The sequence below is a fragment of the Anabrus simplex genome, chromosome 7 (assembly GCF_040414725.1).
Source record: "Anabrus simplex isolate iqAnaSimp1 chromosome 7, ASM4041472v1, whole genome shotgun sequence".
Classification (NCBI taxonomy): domain Eukaryota; kingdom Metazoa; phylum Arthropoda; class Insecta; order Orthoptera; family Tettigoniidae; genus Anabrus; species Anabrus simplex.
Window position 1 is genome coordinate 224,735,137 of NC_090271.1, and position 16,224 is coordinate 224,751,360.

General features: G+C 36.9%; 1 protein-coding gene across 1 annotated transcript in view; it reads right to left on the bottom strand.

Annotated features, from left to right (window-relative positions):
- RyR (Ryanodine receptor) overlaps positions 1-16,224 on the bottom strand; it is a 623,761-nt gene that overhangs the window by 157,988 nt on the left and 449,549 nt on the right. Inside the window, exons 62-69 of the mRNA XM_067151578.2 lie at positions 14,739-14,943; positions 13,179-13,297; positions 12,792-12,902; positions 12,605-12,707; positions 10,988-11,123; positions 6,204-6,285; positions 2,329-2,492; positions 1,443-1,632 (exon numbers count right to left, since the gene is read on the bottom strand). Of these exons, the coding sequence (XP_067007679.2) occupies positions 1,443-1,632; positions 2,329-2,492; positions 6,204-6,285; positions 10,988-11,123; positions 12,605-12,707; positions 12,792-12,902; positions 13,179-13,297; positions 14,739-14,943 (1,110 nt within the window). The remainder of the gene's footprint in view (positions 1-1,442; positions 1,633-2,328; positions 2,493-6,203; positions 6,286-10,987; positions 11,124-12,604; positions 12,708-12,791; positions 12,903-13,178; positions 13,298-14,738; positions 14,944-16,224) is intronic.

Genomic DNA, 16,224 nt, shown 5'->3' on the forward strand with positions numbered 1-16,224 from the left:
CACTTTAATTGAGAACCATGCTACCAGGGATGGTTGTGTCCAGTATACAATTCTGGATTACTGGAAGAAGAAAATGGCAGTACTGTACAGTATTACTACTGGTGTTATTTCTATAAAACATCTAATGTGTATTATTTAAATGTATGTTGTACTGTACTACTGTGCACTGTGAGGAAGTTCTAAGCAAGAAAATATCTGTCTTAGTGCTGTTGAGCTAGTATGTGTAAATGTGTGATTAGTGTCATTATTGTACCTACTACTGCACAAAATCATATAAATCTACTGCTGGGTTATTTAACGGAGGTATATACTTGAGAATTTTTTTAAATCGCCTTTATGAACTGGAATCCTGCATACAATGGAAAAATTCTGGTCCCTTGGGCTTCCGCTGAGGGCAGGTTTTACTATAGTTGAATCATGATGTTCTTGGCCATGACAATCCTTCTCCTAATCTCCACTTCAGAGTTGTTATTGCTAGTTAAAATAGCACGAAGATACAATGTATCTAAAACTCTTTTCATTCCTCTGGAGGTGTTGATTTCTGTCAGTTGCTGACCCTATCATCTACCATTATTTTGGTCTCTTGCATGTTGATCTGCAAACCCAAACTGATATTCCTATTTCTGACATGGTCCAGAAGCTCTGTCACTTCTGCATCATCCATGGCAATGAGTACAGTGTCATCCATGGATCCGAGATTTAATGTCTTCATGCCACCAGGAAAATGCACCAATCCATCCATCAGGGCAGCTCTCGTGATGTAATTTATTCAGCAAATATTAAAGAGCACTGGTAACAGTATACAGCCTCGGTGAACACCTGTTTGCGTCTTGAAGATTTCAGGTACCTTGACATGTATCTTGAAAACTTCTGGGTTAGACTCATAAATATTTTTTATCAACCAGACAAAACACCTGGGAACTCCCATTTCCAATAAAACTTTACACAGCTTCTCCCACTGAACACAGTCGAAGGCTTTCCTATAATCTAAAAAGCAGACTATCATAGGAAGCAGGAATTCTCTACTTTTTTCAGGTAACTGTCACATGTTCGGTAGGTGTTCTTTAGTGCCTTTCCCTTTAATAAAACCAAATTGTTATAGGGAATCAGTGAAGTAAGATAAGTTTGAAAGCTCTGTTTCAGAACATAAATAAAAATAGGAGTTGCATTTCACAAAATGACCAAAACAGACTTATAACTTGTACCATGAACAGCAAATGAAGAACAAGTTACACCACTGATCAAAATTTAAGTTCACTCCATCCAAATCAAAAGCATGTTCCATTTATGGTGATCACATTTTTATAATGCAATTATTTAATATGCATTCTAGAAAATGAGATTGGTTACATATCAAATGATCGATTAAGGGTATCGTCAACATTGTGCTTTCCTGACCTCAAAATAAGTTGGATTCTTCAACTATCCTCATAATTACTTACCCTCCAGTAGGGGTGACATTATCTGGACCTTGGACCCACCAGAATGGAAGATAGGAACAGAGTAGAGGCATAATGATATCTATCACATGAGGTGCATCGGTATGTGTCTTGTCTGACTCGGTAAACTGATCCACTTCATTCAAGATTGTTTCAAGATTGGGCATACTTGACTCCATTCTAGTCATCACATCTGGAATATAGAATTTGTTAGAAGAAGTAGCATAAATATTTATTATTAATTATGAATTCATTTATTTTCCTTAAATTATACATGTGCAATCCAGGAGTGGTAGATGGAGAAAGGGCAAGTCCCACATATATGGAAATACCTCCATCCCCATACGTATGTTTGCATAAACTCTACTGAATAATTACAAATGTTTAGACAATTTTAAATTTACATTACTACACTTCAAACACTGTACTCTTAGAAGATTAATTATCTTGATTTATGCTGTACATATTAAGAGTAAAACGACCCAATCATTCATGCCCTCACTCAGACCCCTGTATACACACTCTTCCGAGCTCACTCATTCACAACCATTCCCACACTCGCACGCATACATATTTGCCCACATACTTGCACACATCATTCTTGAAATTCTAATTTATACAAGTTATATACATCACAAATGGGTTTCTATTTACATATACATTTTCTTTACTGCATGGAGGAAGTGAGGAAGAGGAAGCAGTTTTACTTCAGATGGTAACAGATTCCACAAATGAGCACACCATGCATAAAATACATTTGAATATGAGGTTGTTCTGGCGAAGGGGAGAACAAGAATAACTCCTTGGCCTCTCTTAACAGAGGGGTAATTAAGCTGCAAGTGGTGGAAAGGGGAGAGATAGATTTATATTCTACTTCAAATAGTTTTACCTTGGGCTTCCAGAGAGTGGTCAGCGATCCGGTTCAATAAGGAGAATGGATTGTTCTTGTTAAGATGTGGTTCTAGGAATGCAACAGGGAATGTCGATGAGAAAGCTCCCAAACAGCTACCAAGAGCTGGGCGATTCCTCTCAATTTCAGTTTTCAGATATTTCCTGAAAAAATCCAAGTAAAATATTTTACATAAACTTAACCCACGGCCCATACAGCACTTGAAGGGCCAGTCAAATGGACTCCAGACTAGGACTGTTTCTTTATTAGTGTCAACATTGTAAGTATACCAGGAAACAGAACAAATGTTTCTCGCATATATACGTTTGGGTGGTTCTCAATCTACCTCACAGTACACGCACTTGTCCATCCCACTCTGCACATGCACTGTGCTGTAAAGAATAGTGTCGTCTGTGACACAGCTTGAACGGTTACCCTAGTATCCAGGATGTTCTCAAAACAGCAACAGTGCAACTGGATTAAAACTGAAAGACCTACAGCATGAGTGTCATGAAGGTCTTCATGAAGCATCAGAAGATTCAGCATTACCTCACAGAACTGTGGCATGGAGTGTCAAAGTCTTCAATGTTGGACAACAGCATGTAGCTGACATGCTTTGGTATTATATTAATGCATACTGTACCCCAAGGAAAGACCATAAATGTGCAGTATTACTGTTCATTTTCGGAACATCACCTGCCTTCAGTATTGTGCAGGAAGCAAAAACATTTTCAGCAGATGCCTTTCATACACAGTTCAAAAAAATTAGGGGAACATGTTTTTGAATGTATGCCAAGCTCCACAAAAAAAAATACCTCACACCCAGGCATACAATTAGCAACTAAACCTTTATTCTTTACCGTTAAAGTATACAAAAGGACATTGATGAATTCACATTCATTTTCAGAACACAAACGGAAATGTGCAAATAGGGGCAAAAACAAAGTGATAACAGTCCTCCAGGGTGGATTTTTATCACAGTTGGAGACCTTCAGTACGGTGTATGTCCTTCATGAGCATTTATCACAGCTTGGCACCTATGTGGCATGCTCCATATAAGTCAACGGAGGTCATGTTGCAGTATCAGATCCCATTCTTCAATGAGAGTCTGTTCGAGGTTTTGGAGAGTCTGTGGTGGAACAATACACCCACCAACACTTCTGTCAAGCCTATCCCACACACGTTCGACGGAATATGGTCAGGACTCACTGCTGGCCATTCCATCTCTTGAATGTCCAGTTCTTGCAAGACAGCTCTGGTGATCCACGCTACATGAGCCCTGGCATTGTCGTGCATGAGTACAAATTCAGGGCCAACACCATATGCAGCAACCAACACATGCTGTAGCAGTATCTGCTCAATGTACCCCGCAGCGGTAAGATTACCATGGATCCGTACAGCCATCAATACTGATGTCACCCACACCATCACAGAACCTTGTCCGAATCGGTTGCCTTCCTGTACAACATTTGGCATGTACTGCTCACCACGGTGTCTCCATGCACGTTGACGTCAATCACACTGTGTCAGGGAAAATCTGGACTCGTCTGTGAACAACACAGGTCTCCGCTGGTGAAGTTGCCATTTGACGTGGGTACTGGCAAACAGAAGGCGAGCTGTGCGATGTTGCTGTGTTAAATGGGGCACTCGAACAGGACATCTTGGTCGTAAGGACACTTCTCTTAACCTGCTCCTTACTGTCTGGTCAGACACCGTGACTCCAGTGACCCTCCTGAGGTCTTGTTTCAGTTCTCTGGCAGTTGCTGAACGATGCTGCAACACAAGGATGGTCAGATATTGGACATTCTGTGGGGCTGTCATGCGTCCATGACCTTGCCCAACCCTCCCTATGAACTGGCCTGTCTCATTGTAGTGATTCCACAAGCAGTGAATAACTGATGGAGAGACATTGAGATCCACAGCAACAAGACGAAAAGTCCATCCTTCCTGGATAAAAGTGATGGCCCTTGAAATTTGAACCTTGTTAGGATGTCTCATGGGATGTGCTGGTTTGCGTACAATGTGCCCAAATGACCGTAGTAGTCTGTGTACCTCACAACGACACACGGATGCACCGCTATTCACTTTGTTTTGAGGGATCACCTGACAGTTTAATGCATGTCTACACCTACAGATGGAGTATAACTTCGATTTGCCATACCCTGAGTAGTTAAGGTCTCAAGGTATGCTGTACGACCATTGGAACCCCATCTACCAAATTAACGTTCACATACCAGATGTTACAAAACATGTTCCTCCACATCACTGGCAGTTTCTTCTTCACAATGCTGGGGACAACATTGAGGGACTGTAGATGTTTCATAGAGGTATCTCTTCTGTATTAATTGTAGTTAATAGCTGCCACTAATAAAGAAACTTCCCTCGCATTAATAAAACGTGTTTAAAGTAATGACTCCATTGGTTTTAACACTTAGCATTCATGCCTAGAATAACTCTCCTATCCTCCTGAGGCCCAGACCATTTTTCTTTTGATCAAATCTCATACAAGTGTTTACTTCTCTAACAGTGCCTTGGTGGGTGATAGTGAAGTGAGAAGCATACCACACCGAGGTCAATGAATTTCCTAAAATTGGTAACACAAACTATTGCTAAATTTTTATTTATTTAATTTTTAAATATAAATATAAATAAATGATCCATATTTGAAGAGTGTCCTTTTAAAAGGACGCCAAGCCTCAGGAGGCTATATCAGACAGTTCCTCAAATGTAGTCATGAGGTTGAGTGAATCCTGTTCCAACTCTCAGTGTAGTACTGTATTTAAATTTATTAGTGAGTCAAGAATTAAACGTCGGACCACCAAGGAGTCATTTATAAAATATTGAAATAAAATCTGCTTAGGGGAGACCACTGTAATAACTGGAGAACATATCATATTTTGAGAACATATTTTATGAAAATGAAATAGTGTATTGATTTGTTCATTAATTAATTGTTTTAAAGGAGAAATAATATACAAAGAACAACCATGTTATACAGCAATATAAATTGCAAAAAACATGCACATTTGAAAATATAAATTGAATTCACATCAGCAGGTGAGGTTTAGCTATTCTGAATTGTATGCGAGAAGAGTATCTTCAATATTCCTAAATGATAAAGTAAATGTTTAGCAGACACTTCGGTGGACAAAATTGTGGACTATGATTAAGAAATGTATTTTTCCCAAGAGTTAGCAGGCACATCTTTCAGAACATCTAGAAAAATACGTTGGGATGTTGGAATGGAATCTCTCCAAAATTGTGTAATCAGAAGTGGCAGGAAATAACCAGCTTTCTTTTTATCCTACACTTCTTGCATCAAAACTGAGGATATATAAAGATGGCCCCTCAATATGAGTGTAGAAGCCCACCTTCCCGATGAAGCTCAGAAGCAGAAATGAGCTCTTGGGTGGTTGAGAAGAAATGTGTGTAAAAGAACTGAGATGGATGAGGAGAGAGCCCATCTATGATTTATCTGACTTCCTTCTTATTCTACACTTCTCACATGAAGACTGACAATCTGTTCAGATGGCTCATCATTGAGGGGTACAGCCAATCCTCCAGATGAAGATGAAAAGCACAAACAGGCTTATCAGTGGCTGAGAAGAAATGGATATACAAGGATTAGGACTGATGAGGAGAAGATGGCAGTGTATGAAGATGAAGAGATTGTCTTTCTCCTTTTGTGTTTTCATGTTTGTCCTTGTCTGCTCTTTCTGTTACCCCCGGCACTGAATTATATTATGTGTTCCTTACCGTATTCCTGTATGCTCATATACAACTCAGTTTGGTACTTGCTTGTTTTCCATTACAAATACATTAAAATGTTATTGGAGTGAAGAATACACGGAATCTACAGTACATAAGATACATACCTGTCATGTGTTAAAGTAGAATCAATACCCAGTGTGTACAAACTGCTCAGAATTTTGTATGATGCCACTTGGATCTCATCCACTGCAAGAAAGAAATGCATTTGATTCATAAGGTTGTTATTTTGATTAGGAGCTACTATGCATTATTTGCCACTTAACATGAATGTCAACAAGGAATCGATGAAGGAAATGCATAAAGATATAAACTATACATAATTAGTACTACTTAGATAAGCAAATTTATGTTTGCATTCAAACATGTTATCGAAGACCTTTCTTTGAAACTTGGCTTTAAAGAGAAAAGTCAAAGTAACTGCTCAGCTGCAGTGTAGAGAGTGTGAAACCTAATAAGATGATTGAGTTACAGAAACCCTTGTAATGAAATTGACATAAAGTTCAACAGCTCTGGAAAAAAAAAAAAAAAAAAAAAAAAAAAAATCAGTAATATACTTGAAATTGTCTTTACATATTTTTGTATTCTTAGTATTTTTTTGCTAGGGGCTTTACGTCGCACCGACACAAATAGGTCTTATGGCGACAATGGGATAGGAAAGGCCTAGGAGTTGGAAGGAAGCGCCCATGGCCTTAATTAAGGTACAGCTCCAGCATTTGCCTGGTGTGAAAATGGGAAACCATGGAAAACCATCTTCAGGGCTGCCGATAGTGGGATTCGAACCTACTATCTCCTGGATGCAAGCTCACAGCCGTGTGCCTCTACGTGCAAGGCCAACTCGCCCGGTTTGTGACATTTATCATAAGAAAGATTTTTTGGGGTACATTTTACAGTATAGATAGTGGGTGTCTACAATGCACACTGAGTGAGTGAATGGAGTAAGTTGGCAACATTGCATGGCACTACACTGCATTCAAAAAAACAAATTCCTATTTATAAATCGGTGTAACTATTGTATGTTTGCAAGTCCATTTTCTTTCCTTCCACGATTTTTCAAGTAAACTTCAAATAATCTGGATACATAATCTTAATGACTTCTGTCACAGTCATCATATTGTTGTCCGCCTCTGTAGCATAACGGTTAGCACTATTAGCTGCCATCCTTGGAGGCCCGTGTTCGATTCCCGGTACTGCCAGAAATGTAAGAATGTCAGGAGGGCTGGTATGTGGTTAAAAGGGTACATGCAGCTCACCTCCATTGGGGTTGTGCTTGGAAGGAGCTGTATAACCTCGGGATGAGGACACGAGTTTACTATATCATAGTGTTTCTCTCGAGGCTGTACATAATACCATGTTGATGTTTTGTCTACTACGCCTGCTTAATGCAAACTTGTGATGCCAATATTCTGACCAGAAAAATAAATTATGCAAGAAAAACAGGCAACATCATTAAATAAGTGATATGGTCTAATAAAATATTTTTACTTTGATAGCAACTGCCAACCCCACAATTCTTGTTACCTTGATCTGCAAGGGAGTCTTGCATTTCTATGTGATCCCTAAAGTGTATTTCTTGTGTTTACTTTGTTTTATAACATGGGTGGACACTGATATTTTGTAATAAAAGTGGTAAACATCAGGCAATGGCACAGTTTAATCAAAAATATTTTAATTTTAATTTGAACTACCTCCCCAAAGGGGACCAAAGGTGACCAAAACATTATGTATACTTAAGTTTGGAGGTTACTTGTGAAATAACCAAATGAGCCTACAGAAAATCAAAAAACATCATTTTCCTAGTTTTATTTCATGTTAGGTCATTTAGGTTTTGCATTTTTAATTTATATTTTAATCATTTTTATCACAAATGGAACACAAAAAGTACCAGTTTTTAAATGTGTTTCAACTATGTGTCAAATTTGTTTCTCAAACACCCATTATCTGATCAAATTCAATTTTTAAAACAATATACAATGGGATGTTTTATACATTGTTTATAAATTTTGGAATTTTATATGTTTCCAAGGAAAAGAGTTATCAGTTTTGCAAGGTAACTTCTTCTTGGCTTAGGGTGGTTAGAAAACAGCGTTCTTGGTTGCGTTGTGATCTTTATATAACCAATGGTTATATTGTACGATAGTGAAATTCGTAAATGAATTCACATTTTCAATATCAGTTTTTATTTTTATTGGGTAGAATGATATGGATCAGTAGCTGGCCACTGCCAGGTAAGTCATGTGACATTGCCAAGATAGCACAGAATTCCTTGCCATGCTGCGCCTCACTCAGAGTTGAAATAGTGTTTCCATATGTACATACCAGCCTGACCTCTCCACTGCTACCTACCACATTGTTTTCTTTTTGAAGTTTTTTGAAGAGGCCTTTCCACCTGTGAGTCAATGGAATTCCAATGTTGAGGTTCAGTGCACCTCAAAAGAAAATTGAAAAAAATGAATTTTCATCTTTGATATTTTAATGCAGATCAGTACTGATTTTGATTTTGATTGATTTTTAATAGTAAGTGTTAAAAAGTGCCAATAGCTCACTGGGAAATTAATGCTATAGAACTGATCTAGGCCTTTATGAAGAACAAAACTGCAAAAATAAACTGAGCAAATGCTGAAAGCACATAAACGTGACAACAGAACTATGCCAGGTAACATTATGTTCTGCAACGCTGCGCTTTTGAAAAAAAAAAAAAAAACAAAAAAACATATAAAACGTGCAATATAAACTAAAAAAACAGTTGTAGCCAGTCTTGAAAGTTCTGATTGTGAAAGCAATTGGCATGAATTAGAAGTTGATTACGTAAAATAAATTTCATCGTAAAGTCTGTATTGTCGTACGTATACTTTTAGGTTAAGTCAATATTCCACCTTTACAATACCATAAGTTTATTGTCTATTTATTTAAACAACATTATTAACTATAACGGGACATGTTTCATCTAACTTGTAGACATCATCAGCCATAAGATATTTAAGAAAAAGACAATAAACTTATGGTATTGTAAAGGTGGAATATTGACTTAACCTAAAAGTATTAGAAATTGATGATGATATTTCTAGTGATGAATTGTAAGCTGACTCAAACCAATGTATATATTGTAAATAGTTAGATAAACACAAATAACAACTTTAAAAACTAAAAACAAAAATATAAAAAGCAAAAAACATATAAACAAAAATAAAGCATTTTTTAAAGCTGCCATTGGAGGTCCTAAGCACTCATGGGATGTGCAGATGGGAACTGTTTTTCATAATCTCTTATTACCATTTGTTTGAATGCTAATCACAGGTAATTATTGAATACCGGAAGAAACTTTTAAGCAAACGGTGGAGCAAATGTTACTGTACATGCAACTTGCAATCACAATTTTCATCTTTGAACGAGGCGCGGCATGGCGTGGTGTTCTGTGCTATTGTGGCAACATTGCACGACTTACCCTGCACTGGCCAGCTATTGATCCATACCCGATACAAATACAAACTGATATGAAGAAAGTGAATTTATTTGCTTATTTCACAGTCATACTGCATAATCATTGGATATATAAAGATCACAACGCAACTAAGAAAGCAATTTTCTAACCACACCAGGCCGAGAAAAGTTACCTTACAAAACTGATAACATTTTCCTTGGAAATACAAAATTCTGAAATTTATAAACAACATCTAAAATATCCTGACGTGTTAGAAATTAGATTTGATCAGATGATGGGTTCTGGGAAACAATGACTTAAAATTGACGCATGGTTGAATTTTGTTTAAAAACTGACACTTTTTTGCATTGCAACTGCGATAAAAAATATTTTTTAAAAAAATGTGAAACCTGAAATGATGGTGTTATTGGTTTTTCTATAGCCCTATTAGTTATTTCATAAACAACCTCCAAACTCAAGTACATGTAATATTTTAATGCAGATCAGTATTGATTTTGATTGATTTTTAACAGTAAGTTTTAAAAAGTCCGGCATTTCTCTGTAATCCTGAGGGTGATGCTGGTCGGAGCTTTGATTCCTGGCAGAGACCCAAGCTGTTAAAAAAGTTCAAGGTTGATGGACCACCCTAAATGACATACCACATTCATGTAGGGCAGCAGTTCTAAGTATGTGCCATGCCTCACTAAAGTGCCCCGATATTGCCTCACTGTACTGTAAAAAAATCATGAGAACTGTAAAGATGTAATAGAAACTGAAGAATTAAGAATGTTCTGTTGTATGTATGTTGGGTAATTAGACCGAAGGCTGGTTTGATCCTCTGCAGCTTCGCCAACAGCTGTCCATAAATAGCCTAGGCGTCACTGAAGAGGCGTACTAGGGAAACGAGGAGTGAGGTAGTTTCCCGTTGCTTTCCTCACCGAGCCAGCAGTTGCTCTTACATATCAGTCTGCCAAGCCCACTGAAATGTATGCACCAACTGACCCTATGAGCGATATTTTCACACCATTCATAACAGGGACTGGCTGCGTAAGGAATGGTATTACTAGCATCACTCATACCTCAGTCACTTTCATATTGTCAAAGCCAAGGATGAGACTGTGACAGGTCAATGAAAATGGGATCTTCAAAGACTAAGAGAGACAACTTGAACAGAATTCAGCATGTTTGGAGGTTATAGGTGCAAGTGCTATCACCAAACTTACATGCTGTATGCTAATAACATACATTTTACATTATTAGTAAGTTTCAACGAAAACCTTTATAGCTAGTTGGAGAACAGAACGGAGGCATTCTCTTTCAATGGGAACAGGAATTATGTCGATAGAATAAGATACCAAATACAAATGTGTGTCCAATTTCCACTTTCATTAAGGGTACAAATTATTCCTCTATAAGACTATGGAGAAACAGTCTGTTTCACACATATGTATTGTTAAATTTTATACTTACACAGTAGATCATTTCCATATTCACAAGCAGCCAAGTGATCAAACATTGCAGTTAAGACAGGAAGTATAACTCCATTCACATAGAACAGGGAGGTGGATGTCTTAAGATGTGTACCTCTAAGGTGGCTGTAACGACCCTAAAAACAGCAAACAAGATCACTTGTTATTTTAATGTATGTCATTACATGACATTCAGTTAAATCATGGTGTTCCTTATGGTGTCACTAGAATTTATTATAAATTGTATACATATGTTGTGGTATAAAAGAGGCCTACTCTGAATGTCATCTTATTGTTCTAGTTATGTTTAGGACCTTATTATATTCCCACTATTACTATAGCTAGTATATATAAGGGATTTTATCCCACCTAGTGGTCATGATCATTATGATCTGACACCATGGTTAATTGTCTCGAGTCCTGTTGATGGAAACAATTTTCACCATCAGAATGTTGGTCAGCAGGCAATATTTATTTAGAAATTTTGTTCTCCCCTTTTCCCAATAAAATCAAATTAGCAACATTCATCTGTAATTCCAAGAGCCAGTAACTAACTCAGACTGTAAAGTAAGTTGCTGTGGAATTTGTTCTGGCAACATGTTAAAGGCTTTGTATATCTGTTAGTATTTTAAAAAATATGAACTTGATACTTGGTTTTCTTTTATATGAGAAGGAAGAGGTCAAATCATGATTGGCAATATAAATAAATATGCAAATAAATAAACAAAAAACAAACAAACAAAAAATTCATTAATTTTAAAAATGAAACTGCACAGTGCCACAGAGATCCAGGAAGGCATTACATCATGACAAGCTACTGACAGGGAGAGAAATGTCCACTTATGTGCCTCAGCATCTGGGGGACAAAATGAAGGGTGGACAAGAGTGCACATGCTAAATGATTGTACTGCCAACGACGGCTACTACAACTAGTATATAACTCATATAACCTTTATAATAATGATTTTATATAATATTTTTAGCATAATGTCCCCTGAATAGCTATATATTTTAAGGGACAGTTAGGATATGGAAGTATGTCCTGCAGAGGTTCTTTAATCTAACAGAAGCCAATAACCCAGAGTTATCAAATTTAAACGCCCTCAAATGGCACTAACATCAGCCAGGATTAAACCCTTATACTCAGAAAGAGAAGGACAACAACTATGAACTGCATCACTGAGCTTGGCATGATTATAATAATTTCTTTACTTCTGTCTACAGTAATAAACTTAGTTTGTAGAAACCAGAATTATACATTAACTATACCTTACTATGTTATCTTTTTAACAATTTATAAATATAATGGTCAACAGTGTCTGGCGTCATGTTTAACTGGTTAACAAGCCTGGTCCTGGATTTGATGCCCAGCTGGGATGGGGATTTTAACCTTTGTTGGTTAATTCCTCTGGGGTTGTGCATTTGTGTGTGCCATTTTCAACAATACAATTTGTCCTTGCAGATGTGCAAGTCATCAATAGGCTTCATCAAAAGACCTTCACCAGGCCTATCCAGAGGCCATACACTGTTGTTGCTGCTGTTGTTGTTATTATCATCATTATCAGCAGCAATGAATTATGAAACAGACTTAATACTTCTCTAATAAATATTGACTTACTTCTTGGAGATTAAGTATTGTATGAGCCAGATCATCAGCTGTGTTGTTGAAGAAAGTCAGCATGGAAGTGCGGATAAACTCAGGACAGTTCTTCACCAGAGACCTGAAAGTAATTCAGAATGTTGATGTGATAAGATTCCTTCAAACTGCATGACAGTATTCTGAATTAATGTAGTCAGGTACTTACTTAGCATCAATGCCTTTCACCAGAACCTGCAGACATTTCACTGTAATGCGAACATCAGCACCAAACGCTGCCAATCGTGATCGAAGCAGGCTTGCCAATTTGCAGAATAAGCTAATGAAAAGGAAGAAATCAAATAAATTTTAAGGTGAACCTTGGATATAAAACCTCATTATGATAACCATATGCTAGAACCTCTGTTTATTGGAATTAAAAGTGAAGTCCTCAATTGTAGAATAAGAAATAGACCTGATCTTTGTGCTAGGAGAACATGGATGGAGTACTGAATCAAGCATGCTAATCATGTGAATTAGAATGATTAATTTAGAAATGTACAGAGGAATACATTCAACTGACACTAATATTTTTGTGTTTTATCAGTTCACTGACCTTGCAACCATCTCTTTCTCTTTGAGAGATGCTGCTCCAACATTGTTAGTGGCTGTTGCTACCGCGATAAAATAGTTACGATGTGTGCTGAAATATTTCTCCATCAATGGGAGCACAACCTGTATTAAAAGCAAGATGGTAACATTTAAATGTTGTGCACTTTAGAAAAGTACAAATTAGTCTACTCATATTCTCAGATAAAAGCCAATATTCAGAAAAGTGTTTCAAACATACAGTATTTGTCAAATTAATAAAATAAGAGGAAATCTGAGACACCTGCTCAAAGCCTGTTAAAATATACTGACAGCACATAAATGGATTCCATACTCATAATATACCTGCAAAAGAAGTTTAGAATATCAAGGATGCAATGCAATCATAAAGTTACACAATGTTGTTTATTGTATTACAGAGACTCACAAACTGGAAATGTAAACTGTTACAAACTCAAATGTTTTTCCTCCAGTATCTAACGCAAATCTTTATCTTCAGAATTTGACCCCCATGGTGGCAGGGTCTGCTACAAATATCTAACGCAAATAAACAGTAGTAATGAAAAATTACAATCTGTGATTTAAAAAAAGAAGTGGAAGTTGATCCTTCTTCACTCTGCCTTAGTGCTGTGTATGGCCGGCCTCCTCTTGCATTGTTCAGGTTTATGAAATGCTGTAGCATGCTTGCAATCAACGCACTGATGTCATCTTGAGGAAGAAAGTCCCATTCCATCTGAGTAACTTTAACGAGATTTGTAGTGTTTGTGGAGTCTGTGGATGATAAAAAACAGCTGTTCTCAACCTGTACCATGCATGCTCAATACAGCCTGAAAATGGTTTTCCGTGGTTTCCCATTTTCATACCAGGCAAATGCTGGGGCTGTACCTTAATTAAGGCCACGGCCGCTTCCTTCCCACTCCTAGCTCTTTCCTGTATCCCATTGTCGCCATAAGACCTATCTGTGTCGGTGCGACGTAAAGCAACTAGCAAAAAAAGAAAAGAAAAAAAAAACTCCCACAAAATTCCACACTTTTTTGAGGTATATATAAATTAGATTGATTTAAGTATCAGAAATGATTTATAAACTTCTAAGCAATGTGTTTCTTCCTTGATTGAGTATTCACTGTATTAGACACAAAAAGTCCATACTTGTTTGTACTTTGCTTCAGTTTCCTGAAGTGAAAGCAAAACCAATTTTGACAAATTTTGCTTTTAATGCAGGTAAACAAGGAAGGTATTATTTTCCTGTTATAATATTAGTGGATAATTTATTATATTTTATTGTGGAATCTATTTGTTTAGTTCTAATTTATATCACGTATTGTGAAATTTTATTTATTACAATGTCCACACAAAGCAACTTATACCTGTTTTTGCTGAAGGCTTTTGCCAATATTATTTGATGTCTGTTCATTTTATTTTAAAGGAAGATCTACTAATGCATTTCATCATCACATTCTTTCATCCTTCAAAACATTTCACTTACTACTACTAACAATCCAAGTACTGGTCACAAAGAAATAAAAAATTCACATCATAATGCATTGACAGATACACATTATATTACCTTGGAGAAGAATTTAATATCCCTGGTGGAGGTCTTGAAGCTTGTCCTACGACTGAAAATAGTGGATGGTTTTAACAACTTCATGTTGATTGATGCGGTATCGATATACTGAACCAGTTTCTCAAGGAGACTATATGCAAATCTCAACTCCACAGCAGCACCAGTTGTAGCCTGTTCTGACTCGGCAACACCACCTCTTGTTGGTCTGTAAAAATGTTTTACTTGATTATTATTATTATTGTTATTGTTACTAATAGTACACAATTTCCAACTAACGTAAGCATTTCATTATTAAAAATATATCACCACTTTCTCAATTTTTATTTTTAAAATAAATCTAAACAAATAAATAAAATCATTATTTCTTATTGTCTTGTCTTATGGCAGTACCAATGGCTTCCAAGGTATTAAATTTCATCCTATTAATCAATTCTAACTCTGATCAATAAATGCTATCATTATTTCACTGGCATAGATTAGTGTTAATCGCATTAAGGAACCCAATACTGTACAATATTTTAACCAACTGCTTTTTACCAACTGAATTAACTGAAAAATCCTTCATTAAAATGTAATTCAAACTTGCTAAATTTACCATTACCCCACCTTGAACAAATATACCACACCGGTATTTAATTTAATTCATATGTTCTTCTTTTTATAATATACTGTTAATGCTAGGTTATGCAAGTCATGAATATTTTGTGCCTTTGGAATGAAGAATTCTTTTGCTTTCTGGATATATCTTTGGGTGATTATTAAGAAAGTTTGTAGTCAATGGGGAGATAAAGGTTTTGGTTTAATACACAAAATCTATTTCTTGTTTGCACTTTGATATACAGTGTGATTGAGCAGCACCTTCCAATATCGTTTGCTGCAGCCCAACTAATGTGCACATGGTTATAGGGGTGCTATTCCCCTGCAGGCGTACTGTGTGGTACTAATGTTCAGTGAGCACATTTTGCACATGATTCTGAACCCAAGCGAAATGTTATATCATCCATTCGCAAAACATGATGCCTTGAAATCATGTAGCAACGTCATTTTACCATGTAACTATGTTAATGTGTTGTCCCTCGTGACTGGGTGTAACAAAGAGGGGAATCAATGTATAAAACTAAGTAACAGTGCAGTAATTAATGCCTTAAACACCGAACCGGATGGCATATGTACTCTGCTCTCGTCGTACTACCAGCATGTTTTCAGCAGTGTAGCATAGCAGATGTGGTTAGGCGTTCACCTAGCAATCGACGGAATGTGCCAGCGGTGGTTCGAATCCGGCATCGTTCAAATATTTTTGCATTGGTATGATGTTTAAGTATGTAAACTCAGGCCCATGTTTGCCACATTCAAACAGTAGAATGACACTGTTATTCATCTTGTGCCCTGCACATACTCCGCTGGTTAGGGCCTGAATGTACTGTACTCTCTGCTGTCATTTGGTATGTTTTCCACAGAGCAATACATTGACATGATCCTCATTTAT